The 26,478-nt window shown below is 40.4% G+C and overlaps 3 protein-coding genes across 8 annotated transcripts; 2 read left to right on the top strand and 1 right to left on the bottom strand.

Annotated features, from left to right (window-relative positions):
* Nucleotides 1–4: 4 nt before the first annotated feature.
* Nucleotides 5–2,463, bottom strand: si:ch211-196h16.12 (regulator of G-protein signaling 5). Its single transcript, XM_052544812.1, has 6 exons — nucleotides 2,397–2,463; nucleotides 2,080–2,293; nucleotides 1,937–2,002; nucleotides 1,726–1,775; nucleotides 1,488–1,651; nucleotides 5–853 (listed from the first exon to the last, which is right to left on the bottom strand). Exons 1-6 carry the CDS (start codon nucleotides 2,461–2,463, stop codon nucleotides 686–688), a joined length of 729 nt encoding a protein of 242 aa, XP_052400772.1. The 3' UTR covers nucleotides 5–685.
* A 2,420-nt stretch (nucleotides 2,464–4,883) lies between these two features.
* On the top strand, nucleotides 4,884–14,613 carry slc25a23a (solute carrier family 25 member 23a). Of its 5 annotated transcripts, XM_052546811.1 has the most exons (12): nucleotides 4,884–5,304; nucleotides 7,222–7,348; nucleotides 7,773–7,860; nucleotides 7,947–8,058; nucleotides 8,150–8,308; nucleotides 9,885–10,037; nucleotides 10,109–10,222; nucleotides 11,088–11,255; nucleotides 11,325–11,475; nucleotides 11,920–12,077; nucleotides 12,342–12,394; nucleotides 13,518–14,613. In XM_052546811.1, exons 1-11 carry the CDS (start codon nucleotides 5,140–5,142, stop codon nucleotides 12,390–12,392), a joined length of 1,446 nt encoding a protein of 481 aa, XP_052402771.1. In that variant the 5' UTR covers nucleotides 4,884–5,139; the 3' UTR covers nucleotides 12,393–12,394; nucleotides 13,518–14,613. The 5 variants fall into 5 exon arrangements, 4 of the variants coding, with proteins under 4 accessions (XP_052402771.1, XP_052402773.1, XP_052402772.1 ...); XR_008152301.1 differs by having other exon boundaries at nucleotides 4,892–5,304; nucleotides 11,920–12,394; XM_052546812.1 differs by having other exon boundaries at nucleotides 4,894–5,304; nucleotides 7,225–7,348; nucleotides 12,342–14,613.
* Nucleotides 14,614–15,021: 408 nt separating this feature from the next.
* LOC127949441 (far upstream element-binding protein 2-like) lies at nucleotides 15,022–24,369 on the top strand. 2 transcript variants are annotated; one of them, XM_052546736.1, is made up of 19 exons: nucleotides 15,022–15,215; nucleotides 16,240–16,345; nucleotides 16,429–16,482; nucleotides 16,598–16,634; nucleotides 16,953–17,011; nucleotides 17,506–17,577; nucleotides 17,687–17,744; nucleotides 17,825–17,990; nucleotides 18,108–18,206; nucleotides 18,315–18,419; nucleotides 18,495–18,597; nucleotides 18,682–18,800; nucleotides 19,183–19,194; nucleotides 19,481–19,771; nucleotides 20,443–20,552; nucleotides 20,643–20,716; nucleotides 22,727–22,927; nucleotides 23,027–23,214; nucleotides 23,508–24,369. In XM_052546736.1, the coding sequence occupies exons 1-19, from the start codon at nucleotides 15,123–15,125 to the stop codon at nucleotides 23,514–23,516; spliced, it is 1,956 nt and encodes a 651-aa protein (XP_052402696.1). In that variant the 5' UTR covers nucleotides 15,022–15,122; the 3' UTR covers nucleotides 23,517–24,369. The 2 variants fall into 2 exon arrangements, with proteins under 2 accessions (XP_052402696.1, XP_052402697.1); XM_052546737.1 differs by lacking the exon at nucleotides 19,183–19,194 and having other exon boundaries at nucleotides 15,023–15,215.
* The last annotated feature ends 2,109 nt before the right edge of the window (nucleotides 24,370–26,478 follow it).

Raw genomic sequence — 26,478 nt, 5'->3', positions numbered from 1 at the left:
ATATAATAAATATATACTGTTTTCTCATTATAAAATAACATTTAAAACTCATGAAAATAACACATGGTTTTGCAACAAATAAAAAAGGTTATTACACCTAAGTAAGGTAAAACACTTTGTTACACTCACTATAGTTTAAGCATGCTATTTGTAGTAAAACTGTAGTAATATAAATTGTAATTAAAAAATAATAATTTCTCGGTGATCCATTTTTTATTTGCCCATTTTCATTCTATAATTAATTGAACTGCCCAATTTCCATTCATCACTTTATTAATTTGGGGATGTCATCCAGAGTCACGTATAAGTTTTTCCACTGGTAAGCAGTCTTACTGCGATTATAATCTCTGGAGGTCTCCCTGTGGTCAAGGACCCGCTGCTCGTTCTGTGATTGGCTGAACGCTGTGATTCTCTGCCTGCTTTATTATCTTTGTTCAGCCTTGATTGTGTGGCGACCTTGAGCTTCAAGATCTCGACTGGCTCTCAGTTTGAGATTGACTGCAAAACACTTCCATTCTGAGCCAAATAACTTTATTAGGTTCAAAGATATAAATGCACGATTATTGATGTTTTCAAATGTCTAAAGAGTCTATGTCCTACTACACTTTATTCTACCTGACTGTGGCTCATGCGTCTCTACATATTAACTCCAGATCTAGTCTAGACCACAGATACACAGTGTGTCTCACAGGACTCTGAGAGGCTGCTGGCTGAAAGAGGAGCGCAGGAAACGTGGGAACGAGTCTTTAGCCATCAGAGAGAAGATCCGGTGCTGAGCCTCGTCGAACGTGTCCGCTGTGGGCTCCTCCATCAGCCCCATCAACGCCTCGCGGGTCTCACTGTCCAGATTCACCTGAGAAACACATCACACAAGCTCCAACTGTCTAGAACATGCATTTCACTTTAAAACCAGAAGAAAGAAACAAGAAATCACATTTTAGAAAAAGAAAATGAAGCATGTTTTAGCTCCATAAAGATGTTTTGCATTCTACCATTATTTTGATGACAATAAAGCACATTTCTATCTAAATTTGTCATAAGAATAATTCAAAAATAGGTATATTATTTGAAGATTTTTTGTAAAATATATAAATACATTATTATACAGATTTATATAAAATGCAAATATAAAATTTAATATAATTTTTATTATTATATTTTATTAGTTTTAAGAATAATACAGTAAAATATATACTTAAAATAATTATACAAAAGCATATAATGTAAATATAATTCAACTTTAATAAACTAAAGCAAATATCAATTTGTTTATAAATAAGTTGATTTAAATTAATTGTTTATAAATAATTTGAGTTAATTTAATTAATTTAAAATATTTTTTGTGCAGCTGTTAATAATGATAATATCACAAACAATGTCAAAATTTGACTTTTTACTTCATTTAATTTACTTAAACTCAACAAGCCTACTACTATTTGTTCATTATTTTTTTATTCTCCCTGCTGTACACTGTGTTGGTCTCTCACCTCCCGAGGAGCGTCAGGGTTGATGAACTGCTTGTAGATGTTGTGGGCTCTCTCCGTCAGTCTGGACCCGGATGTGCTCTTGTACTCTTCACACGCCAGCCAGAACTCCAGGTTCTCCTCGCTGAACTCGGAGCGCAGGAAGCAGCGAAACGCCTGGATGCCCGCTGCGCAGAGAGAAGTTCAGTTTAGAGAAGAGAAGTGAGTTCAGCGAGTCAGATCAAGAAGAAAGTCTCCTCACGCTTGCTGTTGAGCAGAGACTCCAGGTCCTGAGGCAGCTTCTCACACGCTCTGAAGAAAACAACAGATGCTTATTATTACCTAGTTCAGCTTTTTTTTTTTTAACTATCCCTTTTACACCCATTTTTGTTGGTGTTTTAAAGAAAAGGAAGGATGGTATATTAATCTTAACATGTATATTGAGCTTTAAACGAGAGCGGTGCACTTCTTACCTGTGTTTGTGGACCCACTCCTGCTTTTCGGTCAGGTGGGACAGTTTGACCCTCATGCCCTTCGCCCTGAAACATCAACACACAGTTTCACATCCAGACACAGTTTGATGCTCCAGTATCTGTCTCAAAGCACTGATACTCACTTCTCCAGGCATGAGGAGGGGATGGCAGACAGCCCCTTACACATCGCACCACGTCTGAGAGAACCTCGGAGAATCGATCGGATGTCTCCCGCTCTGCTTGACTCTCTCTGTCTCTGTGTGCTGCTGTTATATAGTGACATTAATCTGATCCTGAGATCGTGAAACAACACGGACAGCTGTTGGGTGAGAACTCCACACAATGACTGTCCACATCACAAGCAGGGCTGATTACCGGCTGTATTGACGTTATACAGTTAGTGTGGACAGCAGCTGACAGCGGTTTTCTACAGAAAGCGTGTCTCTGTGTGTGTTATCACCTGTATTTGTGTCGGGAACAGTGACTGAAGGCAACAGGTGTTCATTAGGTTCTCTGTGCACTGACATAGTGAATGCATTTAAAGTCAAAAAAGCTTTATTGCCAATTATACTTGCGTATACAAGGATTTTTTTTATTTTAGTGACATAAGCTTCCAGTACACAGAGACAATAACACACAGACAAAAAAATATAAATACATGTATAAACAATGGTGCTAAAATTATAATGGAATAGGATTGAGTAAGATGCAGGCATGTACTAGGATGGAGGGGTAACAAATAAATATAAGGATATTACACGTTTATGAGCATAAGTAGAGAACATTTAACTGTTCATGAGGTAGATTGCCTGGGGGAAGAACTGTTCTTGTGCCTGACTGTTCTGGTGTTTGCGGCCAGATGGCAAAAGTTCAAAGATGGGGTGATTTGGATGTGAGGGATCCAGAGTGATTTTATGAGCCCTTTTCCTCACTCTGGATGTATACAGTTCTTGAAGGGTGGGCAGAGGAGCACCAATAATCCTTTCAGCTGTCCGAACAGTTCTCTGTAGTCTTCTGATGTCTGATTTTGTTGCTGAACCAAACCAGACAGTTATTGAAGTACAGAGGACAGACTCAATGACGGCCGAGTAGAACTGTTTTAGCAGCTCCTGTGGCAGGTTAAACTTCCTCAGCTGGCGAAGGAAATACAACCTTTGCTGGGCCTTTTTAACGATGGAGTCAATGTGATTGTCCCACTTCAGGTCCTGAGAGATGGTGGTTCCCAGGAATCTGAATGACTCCACTGCAGTCACAGTGCTGTTCATGATGGTGAGTGGGGAAAGTGCAGGTGGGTTTCTCCTAAAGTCCACGATCATCTCCACTGTTTTGAGCGTGTTCAGCTCCAGGTTGTTAAGACTGCACCAGACAGCCATCTGCTCAACCTCCTGTCTGTAAGCAGACTCGTCACCGTCCTGGATGAGGCCGATGACTGTAGTGTCGTCTGCAAACTTCAGGAGCTTGACAGAGGGGTCTTTAGAGGTGCAGTCGTTGGTGTACAGGGAGAAGAGCAGAGGGGAGAGAACACATCCCTGAGGGGCACCGCTGTTGGTGGAGCAGCTGTTTGATGTGAATTTCCCCAGTCTCACTAACTGTTGCCTGTCTGTCAGAAAGCTGGTGATCCACCGACAGATAGAGCTAGGAACAGAGAGCTGGGTCAGTTTGGTCTGGAGGGTTGTTGGGATGATGGTGTTGAATGCCGAACTAAAGTCCACAAACATGATCCTCACATAAGTCCCTGTTTTGTCCAGATGTTTCAGGATGAAGTGCAATCCCATGTTGATTGCATCATCCACCGACCTGTTTGCTCGGTAAGAAAACTGCAGGGGGACAAGTAAGGGTCCAGTGATGTCCTTTAGATAAGCCAGAACCAGTTTTTCAAACGACTTCATGACGACAGACGTTAGAGCCACAGGTCTGTAGTCGTTAAGTTCTGCTATCTTGGGTTTCTTTAGAACAGGGATGATGTCTTCATGCAGAAACATCTCAATATGCAAATGCAGATGAGATCAGGAAAATAACTTAAATTTGGGTCTGTTCCTCTCATAAATCTATAAAAAAATTACTCCTCTTTGGAGCTTGAAAGCATTTGAACCCATTCATTTACATCATAAGGAAACATAAAGCAAGGACATTCATCTGAACAACTTATTTTGGGTTGCATGGAGGAAAGAGAGTTAAATGTATTCAGAATGACATAAGGGTGAGTAAACATTTACATTTCGGGGTGGAGCCTTTAAGGTGGTCAAACCTGTTTTTTGGAGGTCTACTAGGTCTAACCAAACTGACAGATATGGTCTAGCAGATCAAAAACCAGTTATGACCTTAAATTACTGGTTTGGACCATCTAACCAGCAAAACCACCCTTTGGATTAGTAATATGAAATGCTAAGATCTGGACAACTTTAAGGGTGATCTTCTCAATATTTTGATTTTTTTTTTTTTGCACCCTCAGACTCCAGATTTTCAAATAGTTCAAAAGAAAATTAAAAAAAAAATGGTGTTTTGTGGTCTATGGTCGCATGTGTTCTTCTGCTCACATTTCTGATCCATCTATGTGTTTGATAAGAGTCAGCAGATATACTGAAAAAATAGTGAACCTGCTGCCTGAATTCTTCTAGAACCCTCAGGAAGTGACTTCATAAGCCATGCAGCCTTGAATCAAAATAACCAATCACCCTTGTGAAGAGAAGATCATGTTCTGTTCTGCATGACAGGAGGTGTTTTACTCCTGTCATCTGATTTGTGTGACATTCATCCCCAGAGTCAGTGGAGAAGTGGCTGCACCGTGCACGGTTTAACACGGTTTCTCTGTTGTTAACACTTCAGGACCAGGATATTTAGGGTCATATTATCATGCTGGCAGAAGGAAGCCCCCCTGAGGGTGTAATGTGAAGCCGCTGTTGTTGTATCGTGGCAGGAGTCAGTCACTGCAGTCCTCGGGTTTCAGACAAGGACAGCGTGGTGTTTTCATCTCGACGTAAAATGTCGCAATGCTTGCGGATAAGAATATGAATGGCTATCTTGGAAGTACGAGTTTCATGATTGCGCAAGCTTCCTGGTTCGCGTGCAAAACAGCTGTTTGACGCCGTCTGCTGAGCGCGAGCTCGGACGCGACGCAAGGGGTTTGTTTCCCCAGCAGCTCCTTTTTTGGACGCGTCTTCCGGCCGATGTTTCTCCGTGGCTGACTGTGCGTGGACAGCATCATGTGGCGGGCGCGGTGCCAGGACAGCGGGGTCGATCCCGAGCGCGAGCGGCTCTGGGCCGAGCTCTTCGCGCAGCTGGATCTGAACAAGGACGGACGGATCGATGTGAACGAGCTGCGCGTCGGACTCGCCGCGCGGGGGATGTCGTGGAGCTCGGTGGAAGAGGTACGGAGGACACCTAATGCATGCAGTCATAACGGAAGGGTGCTTATAGAACAAGGACAACTGTCCGTGAAATGACAGGTTTATGATTTAACGTGGAAATACAACCTGCGCTTCCAGGTCACGTGATCTGAACACTGAAAGTGAAAATGCCGCAGTACGCGATACGATCTCAGGCAGCCAATCAGATTGTGTCTGATGCTCAAGATTCAAGAATGTAGAGTGCGATTCGAACCAATGGGTGTAGAGAACAGTTGCGTCTCAAACATGTACTGTACATTGTGTACTTACTCTGTCTCAAACCGTGCACCATTCTGTGACGTTCTGTCGTACAGATACTAGTGTGGGTAGTGGGTGTAAAATTCCTAAAACAAAAAGTGCACTTAGATTACCCGAAAAAGGAAGTGTGGAAGTTTGTTGGTTGTGGCTAGAACTGATACAGATCTGACCGGAAACTAACAATCATGCCATTACATTTTCTACCTATTAGATTGTTTTGTTAACATCTAAACCTACCCCTTACAGTAATGCAAAAATAGAGATAATTGATGTACAGTGTGAGAAAATGTACACTACATTGATGTGAGCATGTCCAAGCATGTCCAAGGGTGTGAAGCTGCTTGTAGTGCACTGCTCATACTATTACATTTCAAGAATGATGCACAACAAGTACACAAAATGGGATAAACCTGTAGAAACCACAATATTTCATATATGATCATGTAAACAGGATTACAGGACGCTGAGATTTCACTGTGGATAGACAGTGCAAACAGTGCTCCAGAAATAGAAAACAGACAAGCGGTCAAAAGAAAGAAATAAACAAACAAAAAAACAATCAGTTGTTGCTGGTTGGGATGGCACCTGATGTTCAGTTCAGATTAGACAGATGTGCTGCACACATTAGTGAGAGTGTAACACATTAAGTAGCTGCCTACTCGCTAACATACTCAAACTCATGATGCTTCATATGATAAATGAATTGAATTGCTAAGAAGGTTGTAGTGATGTAATGCCAGCACATCAAACTCAAGGCCTAGGAAACAATGAGAACCAAGTTACAATCAAACCGACACACGCATGTGTTAAATGAATCTTTGTTATCTTATCTTACCACAGCATCCTGCACGCTGTTTTTTAGTGTTGTGGAAACTACCTTTAAAAGTAATGCAATACAGTATTGCGTTACTCCATTAAAAAAACAAAAACAGCTCAACACAGGGACAGAAGACGTGTTCGTGAATAAACAGGGAAAAAATAACTTGCTTTACTAATTTAAAAAGTAGCTCCAATAGTTTCTTGTAAATGTGCTACTCTACTAGTTACTTGAAAAAAGTAATCCGATTACATTACTTTTAATGCGCTACCCCATCACTGCTGTATACAGTAGTTTATAGTGATTAGACATTGATCTGTTTGCCTGCAACAGTCTTGTGTCATATTGATTTCTGAAACTTGATGATTTTGTAAAGTGCTTTGCTTTTTGAGGTTTGGGAGCATGTGTGCATGTGTTTGTAGTTGCATTATGCATTGTTATGAATGATTTTGGCAAGAAAGTGCTAAACTTCACACATAGGCTCACAGAAACACATGCAGACTGCAGACTGTGTGAAAGGTCAGCGCCTTGGAGTGGATCGGATTTAAAGCTACTGTTTCGTGCGCTTGGCTTTCTCTGTTTGTACATTTACATTCATTTTCGAATTAATTCGAATGAAATGAACCTGTTTAGTTTCGATGATAAGTGTCTGATTGCTCATGTTTGATGTTGGTGCTGTGGGCCGGTGGCTTTGCATGGTTTTAATGTTCGCTTCTCCTTCATTTGCACCCCATCCCACCTTTCCTAATGATCCCGGCATCCCTCTGTCCCTCCATCTCTCTCTCTCCCCCCCCTCTATCTCTCTGTATATGCCCTATATTCAGCAGATTGTCCGAGCTGGAGATGTTAATAAAGACGGTCAGCTGGATTTTGAAGAGTTCACCGAGTATCTGCGTTCACATGAGAAACGCCTCAGACTCATGTTTCGCAGCTTGGACCGAAATAATGATGGTTCGTTTCTGTCAGATTCACAACATTATCAGAATCATGTTATTTTAGTATTATTCTCTGTATATTCTATTACTGTATGTGTTAATATTTCAACATTTTATTTCAGTCGACTACACTAGTTAATAACAACACTGGTCAGAATCTTAATTCCCTGTTAGAGTAGACCTAATTTTTTATGTTACAGATATGATAAGTAATAAAATTTGCCATATATATCTTCCCAATAACCCTACAGTCTATCCCACTACACAACATAGCATCTATAACCTTATATTATCTGTAATATATTAGCATTATAATAACCCAGAAGCTGTGATATTGCTGCTAGCACTTTACATCACTGTTACCATCATATTAGCATTAGCATGAATTCGGTTTAAGCTCTGTTATCTCATGTTTCAGTACAATGACACATTGTTTGTAGGTGAACTGGACGTGGGGGAGATCCAGCAGTCGTTACACAATCTCGGCGTGGATGTCACGCTGGAGCAGGCCGCCAAAATCCTGCAAAGGTGAGTGCTTTTGTGCGTAGCATGTATGGGAAGTGCTTTTCAGCTGTGGTTTTCTGACATGGTGCTTGTGAAATGTGTTGGTACAGTATGGATAAAGACCAATCCATGACCATCGACTGGTTCGAGTGGCGAGATCACTTCCTGTTCAACCCTCTGCTCAACATGGAGGAAATCGCTCAGTACTGGAAACACTCGGTGGTACGAAGCAACAGGTTTTCTCATGAATATTAATGGCGCCTCTTTCTTTCTGTAACTCCTCTGTTGTGTGTGTGTTGGTGTGTTTGTGTAGATGTTGGACATCGGGGAGCATCTGACGGTCCCAGACGAGTTCTCGGAGAAGGAGAAGCAGTCAGGGTTTGTGTGGAGGCAGCTGATGGCAGGAGCCGTGGCCGGATCAGTGTCCAGGACAGGAACCGCGCCGCTCGACAGACTCAAGGTCTTTCTGCAGGTGAGACAGCGCTGGTCTGGGATCAGTGAAACCATCTGATCTTTGATGCATGTTTAGAGGTTCCTTTCAAGGTTTGCTCTCAAGATACTGTAGGGCAATGTACGGTAATGTACAAGGACCAGATATGATGAAGGAAGACCAGGAGTCAGAGATGCGTTTCATCAGCAGAAGTAGTCTCGACAGAGCACCAACAACTCTACTCTAGACAGAAAATACTAATTGGGTCAAAGAGCTGGTCAACAGAAATCTGATTGGTTCCAAAACCTAGATAAACTTAGACAGTCTCCATGAATGAATGGATATAAACATCTCCAGCATCTCTCCAATGATTGTGTCAGGCGTCAGCACTGGTGAAGAAGACACCTCATCTCAGGTCAGGATGTCTGCGGAAACTGGTCTTCTCACACACACACACACACACACACACACACACACACACACACACACACACACACAGAGAGAGACCTTATCTACAATTCAAGGTTTTCGAGCACTGGCAAGTGTCTTATTACGGTTGGAAACACACACATAATATGCAGACATTAATCCTGAATAATAGAAATACAGGATAGAACAGGATTCTTAAAGTCTAGTATACATTTCTAAATGTCACAGTTCTCTTCGTTTCTCGCTGTGCACGTAGAAGATAGGTCATCCTGACCCTTTTAGCCTGGCCTTGTGACCCTAGGAGAAGGAATACTCTCAACATGTGTTCATGCCTGTTACTCTTACCACTTCTGAAAGGATAAACATATATTTATGCATTTTTTATCTATATGAGTATAGATGGCTTTTACTTATTTAGTTAAATCATCAAACAGTCTTTGAGGTTAAATACTGATGAATAACTTGATTAATAGTCACACAAAATATTAATGAAATAATAAATATAGTGAAGGAAGGATATGATCAGGCAGCATCCACTCATTATCTCCTTTAATACTTTCAAAGTTGCTCACGCAACACAATCTAGCAAAAGCTGTGGCTTGTGTGAACAAGGATAATAGATATTACTACAAGATGAAAGGCATCTAAAGGTTAACTACTACAGTTTTAGTTAACTAAACCCTGAAGCAAACCAACCAGCTACATGGTGAATTAATACAAACTTTGATTTGGCGCAAAAAGCACTTGAAAATCGGACAAATGTACGCTACTATGTATTTAGCAGCATTAATGAACGAATAAAACTACAATTCTGTAAAGCATTGTGACGGACAGGAGAACTATGAAATTATGGATTTAAAGATATTTGACTATGTGCATAGAAATGTATTTTATGGTTATTGCAAAATATGCTTATTTAAGAGTTTTAGTTAAGAATGCAGTGTTTTTCTGCTACAAGTCTCTGATTGGTGAAGAGTCTGTGCAGAATTATGGGTAATGTAGTTTTTCACCACCGTTGAACAGGATTATTTAAAAATTAAGATGAAATAATGTGTGCCCCTGGAGGTCATTTGAGACACTGCAACTGAACTTTTTTTTGTTATCATGTTTAGGTGTGTTGTGATTTAATTGTAATCTAGTTAGACTACATCTTGACATTAAAAATCATGTGAATTGTGTTGATGTTCAGGTGCACGGCCAGAGCTCTGATAAAGGGACTGTGTGGCGTGGTCTGCGTGCGATGGTGAAGGAGGGCGGCCTCTCTGCGCTGTGGAGGGGGAACGGCATCAACGTCCTGAAGATCGCACCAGAGACAGCCATCAAATTCATGGCTTATGAGCAGGTACAGCTCTGTCTTACACTCAGCCGAGTGGACAGCGCCTCAAAACTCAGCCTACATCCATGTGTGTGCAGATTAAACGCTTGATGAGAGGCAGTAAAGAGGGAGGAACTCTGAAAGTTCAGGAGAGATTCGTCGCTGGATCACTGGCTGGAGCTACAGCTCAAACTGTCATATACCCAATGGAGGTAAACACACACACACACACAACAGCTGGTTCCTGCACGCACTGAATATCAAGGTCACTATATGTCAAGGCCTCGCTGTCACACACGTCTACATGTCTGCTCAAATTACCAAAGCCCTTACATAAAGTTCAGGCCCAGTGCTCTAAAGAAAGCGCTCTGCATTCAGCGGCTCATGTCAGAATAAAGCAGAGAGCTGTGGTTAATGGAGAGAGAAGCAGAGTCCTGGAAATATAATGGACTTAAGTCAAATAAAGTCTTCTGAAAAATGTTTGCATTAGCAAAATATACATATCTTCAATAAAAAACACATTTATTAATAATATTCACAATAAACAATATTTGTAAAGAATATAGTTTATATAATATATTTATTACTACAAAAACCTATTTTAATTGTTTAATTGGTGTAAATGTTTTAATTAAAAAAGTAAAAGAAATATTCACTGACAATAATTAGTACATTGCTGTTCAAACATTTGGGTTCAGTAGTTTTTGAAAAACGTCTTATCTGTTAAACAAAGCTGCAATTATTTGATAAGAAATTCAGTAAAAATTTTAATATTGTGAAATATTTATTAATATTATTTATTATTATTTATAAATAATATTAATAAAAAAATATATATACTTGAATATATTATAAAATGTAATTTATTCCTGTGATGCAGAGCTGTATTTTCAGCATCATTCCTCCAGTCTTCAGTGTCACATGATCAGAAATCATACTAATATGCTGATTTGATGCTCAAGAAACATGTATTATTATTATTATCAATGTCAAAAACATATTTATTTTTTTTGTAACATTTTTTGTGTTTGTTTTAATGTCATGAGTGGGTTTCTGTCTGTCTGTGTGGTTCTGTAGGTGCTGAAGACCCGTCTCACTCTTCGTAAAACAGGACAGTATTCAAGTGTGGCAGACTGTGCCAAGCAGATCCTGCAGAAGGAGGGCGTTCTGGCCTTTTATAAAGGATACCTGCCCAACATGCTGGGCATCATCCCGTACGCTGGCATAGACCTCGCCGTCTACGAGGTGTGTGTGTGTGTGTGTTGAGAATGATTTCTTCATGAAGGCTCTCTCTCACGCTGTCTCCTCTCTCAGACGCTGAAGAACGCCTGGCTGCAGCGGTACTCGGAGGGCTCGCCCGACCCGGGCGTCCTGGTGCTGGTGGGCTGCGGGACCGTGTCCAGCACCTGCGGACAGCTGGCGTCCTACCCGCTCGCCCTCATCCGAACACGCATGCAGGCGCAGGGTGAGACACACACACAATCAGACCAGAGCTGTGCTTCCTTCCCAGGAAGATCATCACATAAAACACAAAATTGTCACTTCCAGGAAAAGTAGTGCAATGTATTACTAATAAAAATAAATAAAATTCCACCTCATAATTATTCCCAAAATTATCAACAACAGTTGAGTGCATATGTTTTTTTTAAATGCACATTTTAAGATTTTATCTAAAATATTGTCATTTCCATCTGGTGTTTTTAATGCAATATCCCAAAATTCACATAAAAATACTTGAATAGTTAATAATAAAGCTGGAAGAATAGATGTTTTAGTGTGATTTGTAACAGTGTTATCTTTGTGAACTTAAACTGTAAAAACATTTTATTACTTGATATAAATATGCATGAACTGAAATTATACTTTTGGTATCATAAGAAGTTAAGATTGTTTTCCTCCGGCTCCTCAGCGTCAGTGAAGGGAGCTCCTCAGTTGTCCATGCTGACCCTCTTCAGGAGTATCGTGGCACAGGACGGAGTGGTGGGTCTCTATCGAGGCATCGCTCCCAACTTCCTCAAGGTCATCCCGGCGGTCAGCATCTCATACGTCGTCTACGAGCACATGAGGAAAGTACTGGGAGTGGGAACCTGAGACAGAGAGAGACAGGTCATGTGTGTGTGTAGAAAAAATACAATCAAAGACTTGTTTATTTAAGCCTACAATATATGAAATCACTGGAGGGATGTTCACCAAAAACATTGGATGTGAGGAAGAACGACAAACTGAAACCAAACACTGAAATATGCAGAATCTTAGAGGTGCTGTTCTTACCCAATCCTGAATTACCGAGGTTCATGATGTGCTCTTCATGTGTGTTTGTTGGTTAACAGGGCCCTGATATTCAGATATACAGGGTACGGCCCTCTGGATGCGGTAAAATGAACGTATGTGTGAGCATGTGCTTTACTGTGTCTGTGTGTGTGTGTGTTTAACCCAGTGCACACTACTGAACTCCAAATGGGAATGGACAATAAACTAACTTCCTCGCTTTGAATTTACAGTACAATTGAAAGTGCCTCTGCTTGGAGAAGCATGTATGTTTTATCTGTGCTCCAAAAATACGCTTCCTCTACTGTACTGAATCCCTGTGTGCTCCGAAATCACCATGACAACCAGTCAAGAGTTCTAGAATCCTCAGCTGAAGATTCCGTAGCTCAGATTGAATAGTTCACCCAAACAAAATTAACATTAGCTGGAAATGTGATCACATTGAGCCCATCTAAGATGTAAATGGGTTTGTTTTTTCATGGGAACAGATTTGGAGAAATGTAGCATTACATCACTTGCTCAGCATTGATTGCTCTGCGGTGAATGGGTGCCGTCAGAATGGGAGTCGAAACAGCTGATAAACACATCACAGTAACCCACAAGTAATCCACAGCACTCCAGTCCATCAGTTAACGTCTTGTGAAGAGAAAAGCTGCGTGTTTGTAGGAAACAAATCCATCTTCAAAGATTTTTTAAATTCAGCTTCCAGCTAAAATATGACTCCATAATACTGCTTTCTGCAGTGAAAAAGTCATTCATCTGGTTCAGGAGATACATATGCACAGATTTAGCAGGATTTATAGGTAAAAACAGTCCAGTTCTAATAAACACACAGCTTGGACTATTGGAGCTTGGATTATTGTGATGTGTTTATCAGCTGTTTGGACTCTCATTCTGACGGCACCCATTCACTGCAGAGGATCCACTGGATTTACAAATAACAATTTACATCTTTGATGGCCTAAGGGTGAGTACACTTTTAGGAAATTTTCTATTCCTTTAACTGTTTCTAAAATCCTGAACTGCGTCTCAATTTGTACATTATCTACCCTTAAATGGCATTAAGTCTCACTCATGAAACATTTTCGTTTTATAAATTTTTTTTAAGACGGACAATAATTGTGCCAAAGGCATTTTTTTTGTGGAATTGCATCCATGCATGTTTTTTTTTATTTATTTCAACTAATATGGTCCCCCATTAGTATAACGTTTTTGATGGTTTTCTTTTGACTGTTTCAGGTAAAGAAAAGTATCGAGGAATGCAAGGCAGAAGTTGCCACAGCAGTTTTAAAGTGTACTGGATATGATTTTAACATTAGTTATTTTAAGGTTAGGAATGTAGCTAGATACTAACGTTATAAAGCAAACAGTAGATGGGTGGCATACTATCTTACTACAAACTCAGAAGTACTTTTACTCTCTACTTTGTACATTCAGTGTGTAGTGTAGGCATCTGAATTGGGACGCAGCCTTGGAGTTCAGTTTATATATCTGTTATCCTCAATGCATGAGAGACTGCAGGCTACGGTTTGGAGCAGAAAGCCTTATGGGTGTTTGTTTTTGTGATTTTTGACTCATAGAACAATAAGACTAAGCAAAAAATGGACTTTCTGATAGTGTTACTTCTACTGTAGGTCAACGCTCTGTGTTTTATCATTGACTGAGTTAATATGTTCAGATAATATATTCAGATTTGTATGTGTTACAATAAAAAAATATTCCGTACAGAATCTGCAACCACACGTTTCTTTAGGATTCAAGCATTATTTGTTCACAAAATTCTATCCAAGTTCAAGTCTCAAAATTAGATTTTTTTTTTGCACTAATATGCTACTGCAGAACTAAATGTTCACAACACAAACTTGTAGTAAATATATATGTATTTAAATGCTCCATTCTTTATCTTCTGGGAAAACGGACCAAAAATAATTATGACGTCAACATGCACCCACAGATTCTATTCAATCAATTGCTCTCAAGAACAACAATGTTCCTCCCACGTATTCAGCTGTGACAGACACTGGCTATTTCAATAATAGTTATTTACTGAACTAATTAGGCTATCTGCTTCCAATAAAAGCTATATTTGCCATGTTTACATCCATTCTGCAAAATATACCCACAATTAGTGGGAAGTGTGAAAAAATATTTCGTTTGGTTTTGTATGCATACATTATTATTGTTGTTATTTTGATGTTAACGAAAAATCATGTATTGTCATTATATATTTTTGCTGTCCTTCCGTGTGTTTTTATTTGAAAGGAAACTAAAGCAAATTACTGAATGCATGTACGAGAATGTATGTAAATTAAATACAATTAAACAGTTCAGAGTCTTTCTTGACGGTCTTTATCATCATTACAACACCAGCTCATCTCTCTGCTGTACGGAAACTGTATTTCATTAACCCATAAAAATGCCAAGATAATGCATTGAGAGCAGCAGAGTAACATAATCACCAAGGTTAAACGGTCCTAAAAAGCCTATACGCTAATCCAAACGTCCATCATTGCCTATCAGCGTTTTCTCGAACCTCATTGGGCTATTTCATGCGTTGCCGAGCGCTGATTGGCTCCCTCACGTAGCGACAAGCTCTGTGCGTTGCGTTCGGTCAGCTCTTACTCATTGGGTGAATGGTCAAATCCGCACGCTACGCCCGCCTCCAGCTGCCATCTAATTGGTGCTCGCAACAGCCACTCATTAAGAACGCCTATAGGAAAGCCCGTAGAGCTTAAGTCCCTCCTCCCATGCGTTTGTCTCGCTCGTCTTCCCGCGTCTGCGCACCTCTGCCAGGCCTAGTGCTCCTCGCCGTCTCCCGCACACTTCATCCTCCATACGGACAGCATGTCTGAGTACAGCGCGGTGCCGCCACCCGGTGCCGGAGCAGCTGGAATCCAGAAAGACGCGTTCGCCGACGCGGTACAGCGCGCGCGGCAGGTGAGAGATCCGCACTGCGGGCCGCGTTTGTGGGTCAGCGCGAGGGCCGCGGCACATGAGCCGGCGCGCGCCACAATCATCCGTTAGCACGAGCTGCGATCGCGTAGGGCTCGGAACAAAGGCAAGATGTGGTTACAAGTTACCGTTACAAACGACTGCTGTACTATAGTACAGAAATGTTCGCACAGAATAGGTATTTAGCGCGGTACGTAGTGATTATTTTCATTTATCACCGTATTTACACTGAGTCCAGGGGGTAACATGGTGCTAATGCTACCGCTGTAACGTTAAATGTCCGACAAAACATTCGAATTACCGTTGTTTGTTTTTCCCTCTTCTGTAAAAGATCCACGGCACTACCATGTGTTTTAACGTGTGTAATGATTGTACCATGGTTTTATAGGGGTAACGTTACACATCCTGTAAAACATGTTAGCATCGTGGTGTCACGGTAAAAGCGGTGTTCTATACTTAACACACACACTCTCGCTCGCTCTCTTTCCTATTTGTATCGGTGTGTACAATTAGTGGCGATTATTATGGCAATTACAGGAGTGGTTATAGATGATAAATATACAGTGTTACTTTTCACATGCCATTGTACTGAATTTTGGACGTTTTATTATACCGTGTTTTTACATTGCATTTCAAAGAATATTGTGGAAAGAAAATGTTTGTCAAAAAATAAAACAAGCCCAGTGTAACATTAATGGCGATATTTCTCAAGTATATTATAATGTTTCCTGAAGGATCATGTGACACTAGAGTAATGTAGCTGAAAATTCAGCTGAATTAAATTTGAGCAAAATGGTTATGTACAAAAGCATTATCTTAAATTGTGTTTTTGATTAAATATTTGAATCCTTGGTGAGTCAAGTAACTTCTTTCAAAGGTCTGGAACAAAGGATCTCGCTGACCCTAAACTTTTGAATAGTAGTGTCTGTCTAATATAAACGCATAATTTTAAAAGAAAACGTGACTAGCAGTTCGTATTAACTTCATGTGATTTTGTGGTGTTTTCCAGATCGCAGCGAAGATCGGCGGAGACGTTGCCGGTCCCCCCATGAGCAATAACGGTGGAGCGGAGAGCTATGCCTTCGCGGCTCAGAAGCGATCGCTGGAGGACGGAGGTACGGCGTGAGAGACGTGCTCTGGATCTGTTCGTCTATCTCTCCGGAGATGTTTTTGAGCTCTTCTTGTGTTTCCTCCTCAGATCAGCCGGAGTGTAAGAAGATGGCGTCTGACAGAGACAACTCTTCAGCACTGTGTACGTCTGTCTTTGCTGTTTTTTCACTCATGTAAACACAGACTCACTTTTAGCAACTCAAAGCACATGTGTGTGTATTTTTAGCGCAGTGATTTTATCCCTTTCTCATCCACAGCTATCGGAGCCCAGCTGGCTGCCCTTTCCCAGCAGAGGTAAGACGTCCTCGTGTGTGATTGAGTCGTTAGAACAGATCTCAGATCTGAGCACTTGGGAATAACTACACAGGCCTGTATAATTAGACTAGGTTTGGTTTCCACTGACTCCATCAGACTGTTAAGCCTAATACAGGGGTCTTGAGGTGCTCTTGTAAAAGTTTATCTCTTGTGGTGCCTTCAAAACATATCAAGATCTTAATGTATAGGATTTTTTTTTAAAATGATTTTCTGAAAAGGCTTTTGGCCACAAGTAAGTTTGACCTGATTGTATTTGTCAGCTGGTATTTTTCCTGACTGTTTGTTATCTTTCTGTAGCGTGCGTCCGTCTACTCTCACAGAAGAGTACAGAGTCCCTGACGGCATGGTTGGCCTCAGTAAGTTCACATTACCCAGCATGCACTGGCAGTACTCGCGCTTTCCTGGGGGAATATCACTTGGGTTATTTTTTTTTGTTTTTTTTTTGTTTGCCAAAACCAAAAGGAAGAAATGCATGCTTTTTTTTTTTTTATTACTTGATTTTTATTATTAATCCTAGTGCATAATAATATGTATTACATTATTATTTTAGCTTACCCCAGACTTTTGAATGGTAGCTGTAATTTACATCATGATTGGACCGTGCAGAATGTACAACAGTTGTGATGTTTGATCGAATACACATCTAAACAAACCTTCCTCAAACTGTGCTGGGTTTCCTTTGGCAGTCCTATTATTGCTCCTATATAATGTGCATACGCAGAGTTGAGGGGGTGGAAATGTGGATCTGAAACTGTTCTATGAGATTCACACTTCTACTGGAGGTTGACATGCTAGAGTCTGTTTGTGATATAATTCTGCTCCCAGTGAATAATGTTGTGTCTGTTTGTAGTCATTGGTCGAGGAGGAGAGCAGATCAGTAAGATCCAGCAGGAGTCTGGCTGTAAGGTTCAGATTGCTCCAGGTGAGTCAAACTCTGGTTCAGATCACTCGAGTGGGCTCTTCTCTCCTGTTTTTGGTTTTAGAAGTATGAGGCGTGATGGGACATGTTGGTTTTGTGTGTGTGTGTTTAGACAGCGGCGGTCTTCCAGACAGGAGTGTGTCTCTCACCGGCGGCCCTGAAGCCATCCAGTATGTTTGTGCTTCCTCACACGTTTAACTGCAGTGTGGTTCTGTGTGTTGGTGTTTTGACCTCTGACCTGTCCGTGCAGGAAGGCCAAGATGCTGCTGGATGACATCGTCTCTCGGGGGCGGGGCACTCCTCCCTCCTTCCACGAGTCGACCAATGGGAGCGGACACATGCAGGAAATGATCATTCCGGCAGGGAAAGCGGGGCTCATCATCGGCAAAGGAGGAGAGACCATTAAACAGCTGCAGGTAGAGAGAAATTTGACCATTTTCACAAATATTACTGTATTAAAATGTATAGATTTTGAATGCTAACAGGCCGTTCTTGGTCGTCTTCTCTACATGTTAACATGCTTTGTGTTTCAGGAGCGCGCTGGCGTGAAGATGATTTTGATCCAGGACCCTTCTCAGGGGCCAAACATGGACAAACCTCTGCGCATCATTGGAGATCCTTACAAAGTCCAGGTGTGTGACGACTACTCTTCTCTCACCTGTGACTGTTCCTTGTTTTGTTTGTTCTTCTCTTTTAAGACCTGCTGTGGTTAAGGTGTTGGCACTCATTTCTCTCTGTAGCAAGCGCGTGAGATGGTGCAGGAGATTCTGCGAGAGCGGGACCATCCTTGCTTTGACAGAAATGAGTATGGCTCTCAAATAGGAGGAGGTGGTGGAGGAATGGAGGTGCGGTGTTGATTTAATCGTTTATATTCAACTTTTTTTTTTTTGGAAATGTGATGTCTTATTCTGATTGGACAGGTGCCCGTTCCGCGTCACTCTGTGGGCGTCGTGATTGGCCGAAGCGGAGAGATGATCAAGAAGATTCAGAACGACGCTGGTGTGAGGATACAGTTCAAACCAGGTGTGTTTAGACTTTCAGCTTCTGATTAAACTCAATGTTTTATGATATTTCAGTTCATAACATGTATTTTTCTTCTCTCTGTAGATGATGGAAGTGGTCCAGAAAAGATTGCTCATATAGTGGGTCCTCCGGACCGCTGCGAGCATGCCGCTAGCATCATCAACGAACTCCTGCAGAGCATCAGGGTACGAGAGGAAGGAGGGGTGAGTGATGCTCGCGCTCATCTGGAGATGCCCAATATACTCTGTGAAATCAGTATTTCTTTCCTAAATTCAGTTTCATTTTATTTCTAAAATCTTTTTTTCTGGATTCAGTATGAAGTGTGCAATTTAAATAGTAATTAAAAGCATGACTACATTTAGTTTATTAGGCGTATATGCATTTCTCATTGATTTTCTGAATTACATTAAGGACCAAATGAAAGTTTTAAAGTTTCACCTGGAATATTTAAGTCAAATACTGAAATGTCTTATGTTTGTTATAAGGTGGTGAGTTTGTTGTCAGTAGATTTTTCCATTATTACTGCTTGTTACTAATATTTGTTTCTTTTAAATTTACATTGATCTTGTCATGAAAATATACCAGTCACCGATGCTGGTATGTCAAATAAAATATTCTGTATGAATGATTTAATACACTATATATCTCTCAAATGGAGGCATAGAACATTGTATTTTAAGAGTAACTCATTTTTATTCAAGGCGATGCACAAGAGGTTTACTGATTATTATTATTACTACTACCTTTGCATTTGTGTATATGACATGCTAGTCTTTCTCAATTGAACTGATTAAATGCTAGTGAAGTGACTGATTCACATGTTTTTATGACTGGACTCCATCTGTGTTTGGTTGCTTTGGTTAATCTCTGATGTGTTCCTCAGGGTCCTCCAGGTGAAGGAATGCATCCAGGGGGGCGCGGCAGGGGGCGTGGTCCGGGCAACTGGGGCCCTCCTGGCAGCGAGATGACCTTCTCAATCCCTGCCCACAAATGCGGTCTGGTGATCGGCCGAGGCGGCGAGAACGTGAAGGCCATCAACCAGGAGACGGGTGCCTTCGTGGAGATCTCTCGCCAGCCGCCGCCCAACGGTGACCCCAACTTCAAACTGTTTATCATCCGGGGATCTCCTCAGCAGATCGACCACGCCAAACAGCTGATCGAGGACAAGATCGAGGTACCCCTAAACACCGCTTCTGTGCGCATCACCAGAAAAGATACGATATGTATCCCAATACAAGACTGGGCAAAGGAGCTGTTTACACCTGCTCACTTCAAGTGTTTTATCTAATCGAATAACTATCCTATCGTGAAAAAACCAGGTGTAAATGTCCTCAAAACTCATTTAAATCAGAGCACAGCAGTCAGTGACCTCTGCATTATTATTGACCTCACATATTTAATAACTGCATCATATAATCACTGCTCTTAATAGTATTCACCATCTGTTTGATTTACGTGGATGAACTAGCTGCTTGATTTTTACCATATTTCTGCCACACCACTGATAAGCTGTTACTAAATATAATGTAGAAACTTACATTTTCTTTAAGGCTTTGTTTTGCATCATAAAGAGTGCTATACTTATAAACTTGAATTGAATATCTGTTTGGGGGATTCTGTCTCTTCATATCAGGCAACCCAGTTGTGTTCCTCTGTGGCCAGATTAAACTAAGTTGTCACCTGTATATACTCTATAAAAGTGCAAAATGTCTTAAATAAAGAGACCTTGCACAGTTTGAATACAAGAACAGCATTTAAAACAGTGCGGTGCACATATTGTGATATGGATACTTGGACTGCTGCTCTAGTGTTTGCTGGCTTTAACTGGTCTGCTTCTCTTCGTAGGGTCCCCTGTGCCCTGTTGGTCCTGGACCAGGTGGACCGGGCCCCGCTGGACCCATGGGCCCCTACAACCCGAACCCGTACCAGCCCGGACCCCCCGGTGGACCGCCACAGTCAGTACTGCTGTAAAGGGGAATCAGCTTCAGGGAGAGGGTTGAGGTTTAGTTTGCACATGCTCACAGTGGTTCTCTCTCTGTCTCCAGCGGTGGTCCTCCTGGAGGTCAGTATCCTCAGGGATGGGGGAACACGTACCAGCAGTGGCAGCCGCAGGATCCTAGTGAGTCGTTTTGTACTGACGCTTTCAGTGTTTAGGTCTTGATGGGATTCTAGTGCCTCATGCTACCACAGTCACATGTCTGTTCAGTTTCTCATGCTTGGGTCACATTGCATCTTAAAGACATGGATTTGATTTTTTTTACTTTAAATTATAGTAATTGATTTCAATTTGTAAAATACACTAAATACAGTTTGACAAGTACTAATACTATTATACATGTATTTAACCTGTTAAATGTCACCCCGTCCCGTATACGGGACGCCTACGTTGACTATACTATATTAGAATCAAATTTAATCTAATCTTGACAAACTATATATCGTTGGAAAGGTCTAAGACTCCCAAATATATATTATACCAATATTTTTTGTTAAAAATTATGTAGAAAAAGTAATAGATTAATATATGACAAGAGTGCACCCTCAGAAATCTACATTACAAAAGGAGCTTTGACCTTTGTTTAAAAAAAAAAAAAGAATTCCTCGTTGCCTTTTTCTCTATCACATTTTAGAAATCATCAGAAGTTATATATCACTTGAAAACATAAAATCTCAAAATTCATCCTTCAAAACCCATTTTAAAATCAGTCATTGCATTACCATGTAAATGGAACATCAAAATCATGTTACAAAATGTTTTCAGACATGAAATATAAAAATTTAGGTGTGTATCATGCACATTCAAGTCTATCTTCAAAAGAATGACTGACAGTTATCAGGTTAAAAATACTACTTGATTTTACATTTAATATTTAAATATTTGAGGTCTTTTATTTTTTTTTATTTTTATTTTTTTTAAATGTCTTCTGCTAAAACTACCGAGATCCCCCCCCCCCCAAAAAAAAGTCATTGGCTCCTATAGGAAACTAAGGTGCCAAATTACTTAACACTGGATCTGTACCAGTATCATGAACCATGAGCATCACTTGGCCATTGAGTGTAATTGCATTTTAAATAAATTTTAGTCCAACCAGAAATAAGTGAACAACACTTTCAAACTTATTTGCCAGTGCAACTCATCATTTTCCAGTTCACATAACATTTCTTTATGCATGAAGTTTATTTACTTAATGATTTATTTTTATTTATTTGTAAAGTCAACTGATCTCTTTTTACAGTGTAGTTTGGGCTCCTCAATGCATCCAGTGTTTTCATGTCTTTCACACATTGTTGGTTTTTCTTCATTAGTAACCTGCAGCTTTATAGGATGTTGAATTTTATCTTTAGCTTGCATTCTTCCATTTCATATATGCAACAGGTAAAGTTATACTATTAAAATGCAATAGCGCTTAAATATAGCAATGCTATACTAGTTATTTTTCTAGCTGACCGACGAGCTTATAGACACTGAATTGTTATACTGAGGTAAATGTTATGTGGCAATGTTTTGCAAAGTTTGATTTACTGGATGGCAAGTGTGCTATAAATGGGCTAATATGAAGTTAAAGTATTGACAGAACATAGCATATAGACTAATATCTTGATAAGAAGCCATATTAATGATGATAAATGAAAATTAACTGTATTTGCCAATATCCACACAGCTGACAGATGTTATAATTGAAGTTCTGTAGGAAGTTGATAATGCTTTTGTGCACTTTTCCATCTTTCTTCCATATCCATCTTTCTCATGCTGCACAAATAACCTGCGTTTAGCACGTGTGCTGCAGAGATGAGGACTGATTTAAACTTTTTATTTATTTTTTTACATTTACTAAAATTGATGCGCATCTGTTTAATAAATGATCATAATAAAATGTATGTATAACATGACAAATACATATTTACTGTCCTGCCTCTGTCTGATACCGGTCTTAAGTATTAATTTCTCAAAAAAGGACAAACTGTCCCTTTGTGTCAAGCTTTTGAACTTCAAAAAATGGATGTATGGATCCTTATTTAAATGGAGTTATTTTGTTTAATATGATCTTGTTTATCCTGAGGCTCAGCTCGTGTCTGCAAGTTGCCGAGTATCTTAAGTATAAAGGGGATTTCTGTCTGTTTCTCTCAGGTAAAGCAGCAGTGGATCACAATGCAGCGTGGGCAGCTTATTACGCACAGTACTACCAGCAGCCTGGAGGGGGCGCCATGCCTGGACAGACGCCTGCGGCCCAACCGGCCGCTCCTGCTCCTGCTGACCAGAGCCAGGCTGCTCCCGGAGCCGCTCAGCCCGACTACACCAAGGCCTGGGAGGAGTACTACAAAAAGATGGGTACGAGCGCTCATTCCTCACGGTGTTATCACGTAGTAGAGAAATGCATGTGAATGAATCTGCTGGCGGATCAGTGTTTTGATGCTGAGACTGTTTCAGCTGCTGCAGGAGGAGGAGGAGGAGCAGCTGCTCCAGCCGCAGGAGCAGCTCAAGCCACAGGAGCTCCAGCAGCAGGACAGACGGACTACAGCGCCGCATGGGCTGAATACTACAGACAGCAGGCTGCTTATTACGGACAGACGGGACAGGCCCCGGGACAGCCAGGCGCCACACCACAGGGCCAGCAGGTACACACTGATCACCGGTTCATATGTGTCTGAACAGCCATTGATGGCATGTAGATTCAAGATTAGATGTAAGAAGTAGAGTATACAAAGTAGTAATTTAACTATCTTAAAAAAAGCCTCTCCAATATTTTGAATTTGGACGGCAATACCTAGTTCAACCACTCGGTGTCAATCCTTCATGCAGCACCTTTATCAATTTATAAATCTAAACCAATGAAGCATACAGAAGTTCAGTGGCTCTAGTTTTGTTTCCTCATGCAGTGATGACTGACTGATTTCTTGTCTCTCCTCAGGCGCAGTGAAGTGACTGTTGAGCTCTCGTCCGTCCTACTCCTTCCCTTCATCCTGTCACTCTTCTCTAACAAAAGGACTTCTCTTCCAGTTTCATTATTTTTTTTCTTTTTTTCTTTCTCGTGTCCAGCTGAAAAGCTCTGTGACTCTTTCTCCTCTGAAGCCGGATTTCTGTCTTTATGAAACGTTACTGCTTCAGACTCTCTTGTTCCTCCTCCTGGTTTTAGCTGGATTCACAAGCGCTGATGGACTTAACTCTGCCTTCCCCTTCACACACGCTTCATCCCTCGCATCAGTGTGACTCATGTCCAGGAGACACAAGGGAAAGCTAACTTTCTCACATGAGCGTGCACTTCCTGTATTTGCATTAAAAAAAAAAAATCTTTTTGAGGAAACCGGTGCATTTAGAGGAAACCTTCAGGTGTTAATAACTACTGTGTTTCAAACTCAATGAGTAACCATGTCTTTTTTTTTTAATGCTATTTTGCTTTTAGTCCTTTTTAAGTTGATTTTGAGCTGGAACATTCCCATTGTTTAATGTGTTCTTTATTTCTATTCATTTAGTGAGTTTTTCTTTTTAATGTGATTAAAATTTTTCTCCTGTGATATCAAATGGGGTTTCAGTCTCTGAGTGTGTCTCGTGTTTGTGCACGAGTATATATGTTCTGACACTGAAACTCAAGACGTGTTGCTCCTCACTCTGTGAAAAGAGGGTTTCTTTTTTTTTTTTTTTTTCTCCCACCTTCCCAAGTTATTGGAAGTCATGATGTTATAAATATATAAATTGTATGCTTTTTTTTTTTTTACTGCTTGTTTTTAAAAACTACAAAATAAACATTACAAAATCCTCATCTGATCACATGACCAGTGTTCAGTCTGAAAGTGTCTTTGTTGACAGTCTAGTTTTTGAAAGGCAAACATTACCATTACTTTTTCACTCATCCTGAGTGATAACTAATAGTTGCCTAAACCTTTCTCTATAAAGGGCCAAAAAAAATGTAAGGGTTATGGGATGTAAATAGAATATCTAACTTTTTTTTTTGTGACAGTTCCCTTTTCTGCATTCTGATGTCCCCAGTTGTGGCAATTTTCCAGGACCAATGTGCAGTTTGAAAGGGGCTTGAGAGAACTACAAACTAGTTTCCCTTCTTCCCCTCATTGCAAAAACACTTAAATTACTTCTTGGCTTCAGTAGTGGAAATTTGACCGAAACTGTCTTGTTCCCAGTTGTTGGAAGCTTTAAGTCTGGCGAGAGCAGATTCAAAATCTTCACTGCCGCGTTTGAAACATAACCACCAGATCCTCCTGTCAAATGTACTGGCACAAGACATCTCAGGAACCACAGGCCAGTAATTTGAGTCTTCTTTCAGATGGTTCCTTTAAAGTATCTTGGAGAGGTGAGGTGTCCAAGTCTCAACATCTAACTACTGGGGTGCCTCAGGGCTCAGTTCTTGGAACACTTTTCTTCTCTGTCTACATGGCATCATTAGGTTCTGTCATTCAGAAACATGGCTTTTCATACCACTGCTATGCTGATGACACTCAACTCTGCCTCTCATTCCATCCTGATGATCCGACGATACCTGCTTGCATCTCATTATGGACCATCACCTTCAACTCAACCTTGCCAAGACAGAACTGCTTGTGATTCCATCAAACCCATCGTTTCATCACAATTTCACCATCCATTGCACATCAACCATAACTGATTGATTATCAGCTAACTTTCTCAGACCACATTGCTAAAACTGTCCGATCTTGCAGATTTGCTTTATTCAACAACAAGAAGATCAAGCCCTTTCTTTCGGAACATGCTGCACAACTCCTTGTTCAAGCTCTTGTTCTGTCCAAGGCTGGACTATTGCAATGCTCTCTCAGCAGGTCTTCCAGCCAATTCTATCAAACCTTTACAATTAATTCAGAACACTGCAGCAAGATTAACTGTTAATGAGCTGAAAAGAATACATGTCACCCCTGTTTATCAATTTGCCCTGCTTTTATTTTTATGCTAGCAGCTATTGGTAACCATCAATGTTTGCCTACAGAACCACCACTGGCTCTGCACCCCTTTACCTAAATTCATTACTTCAGACCTATCTGCTCTCTAGAAGCTTGCGTTCTGCAAGTGAACGTCACTTGATTGTGCCATCCCAAAGAAACACAAAGTCACTTTTACGGACTTTTAAATTAAAGGTTTCCTCCTGGTGGAATGAACTCCCCAACTCAATCTGAGCAGCTGAGTCCTTGGCAATCTTCAAGAATCAGCTTGAAACCCATCTCCTCCATCTTTATTTGACCCTTTAACTTTAACTCTCACTCTATTTATTCACTGCTTGTTTTCTATATATATATATATATATATATAGCTAACACTAGCTTCTCTAATCTTTTTCTTTTCATTTATACAGTTAGAATAAGCAAAAAAAGTATCTTGTTATTAGCTTGCTCTATTCTTTTTCTATTCTGTAAGTGTTCTTTTTATTATATAATAAAAAAACTTTCTAAGTGTACTGTTAAGATAACTGAGACTTTTTTGATAGTTCTTGCACATCATTGCTCTTTTGTTGTTTTTGATTGCTTCAGTTGTCATTTGTAAGCTGCTTTGGATAAAGTGTCTGCTAAATGTAAATGTATTTAGTAATTTTAGTTTGAAGCACTTGTTGTGGCTACATTTTATAAAGGTTAATTACAAGAACGTTAACTATAGAATTGTCAAAAGTATCTATATTTAATTTCTGATAGGACAGAAAACGAGGCTGTTATGGTTTAGTACAGTGCGTCTTAAGGACTGTACTTGTTTAACGAATGTTTAGCGATCAAAACTAAATAAACCTACTACATTCAACAAGTTTTAAAATTGTAAAAAGTTTTAGGACATTAATACAGCGCGTGCCTTTTTAAGATTGTAGTCTGTCCTTTACAGCATTGATTTCATTACTGTAAAAATATATATATTCATTAAGTGTCCACATC

This window comes from Carassius gibelio, chromosome B1 (genome assembly GCF_023724105.1).
Source record: "Carassius gibelio isolate Cgi1373 ecotype wild population from Czech Republic chromosome B1, carGib1.2-hapl.c, whole genome shotgun sequence".
Taxonomy (NCBI): Eukaryota; Metazoa; Chordata; class Actinopteri; order Cypriniformes; family Cyprinidae; genus Carassius; species Carassius gibelio.
Note: the sequence above shows the minus strand (reverse complement) of the source record. Positions and strands in the feature narration are given on the sequence as shown.

Coding starts and splice junctions, on each gene's coding strand:
- slc25a23a (XM_052546811.1), top strand. CDS start 5,140: ATGTGGCGGGCGCGGTGCCAGGACAGCGGGGTCGATCCCGAGCGCGAG. Junction 11,476..11,919: donor AACACGCATGCAGGCGCAGG/GTGAGACACACA, acceptor CCGGCTCCTCAG/CGTCAGTGAAGGGAGCTCCT. Junction 12,078..12,341: donor TCGTCTACGAGCACATGAGG/AAAGTACTGGGA, acceptor TTGGTTAACAGG/GCCCTGATATTCAGATATAC.
- LOC127949441 (XM_052546736.1), top strand. CDS start 15,123: ATGTCTGAGTACAGCGCGGTGCCGCCACCCGGTGCCGGAGCAGCTGGA. Junction 16,635..16,952: donor GCTGCCCTTTCCCAGCAGAG/GTAAGACGTCCT, acceptor ATCTTTCTGTAG/CGTGCGTCCGTCTACTCTCA. Junction 17,991..18,107: donor AGACCATTAAACAGCTGCAG/GTAGAGAGAAAT, acceptor TTTGTGTTTCAG/GAGCGCGCTGGCGTGAAGAT.
- si:ch211-196h16.12 (XM_052544812.1), bottom strand. CDS start 2,463: ATGTCAGTGCACAGAGAACCTAATGAACACCTGTTGCCTTCAGTCACT. Junction 2,294..2,396: donor TGTTCCCGACACAAATACAG/GTGATAACACAC, acceptor AGCCCTGCTTGT/GATGTGGACAGTCATTGTGT. Junction 854..1,487: donor ACCCTGACGCTCCTCGGGAG/GTGAGAGACCAA, acceptor TGTGTTTCTCAG/GTGAATCTGGACAGTGAGAC.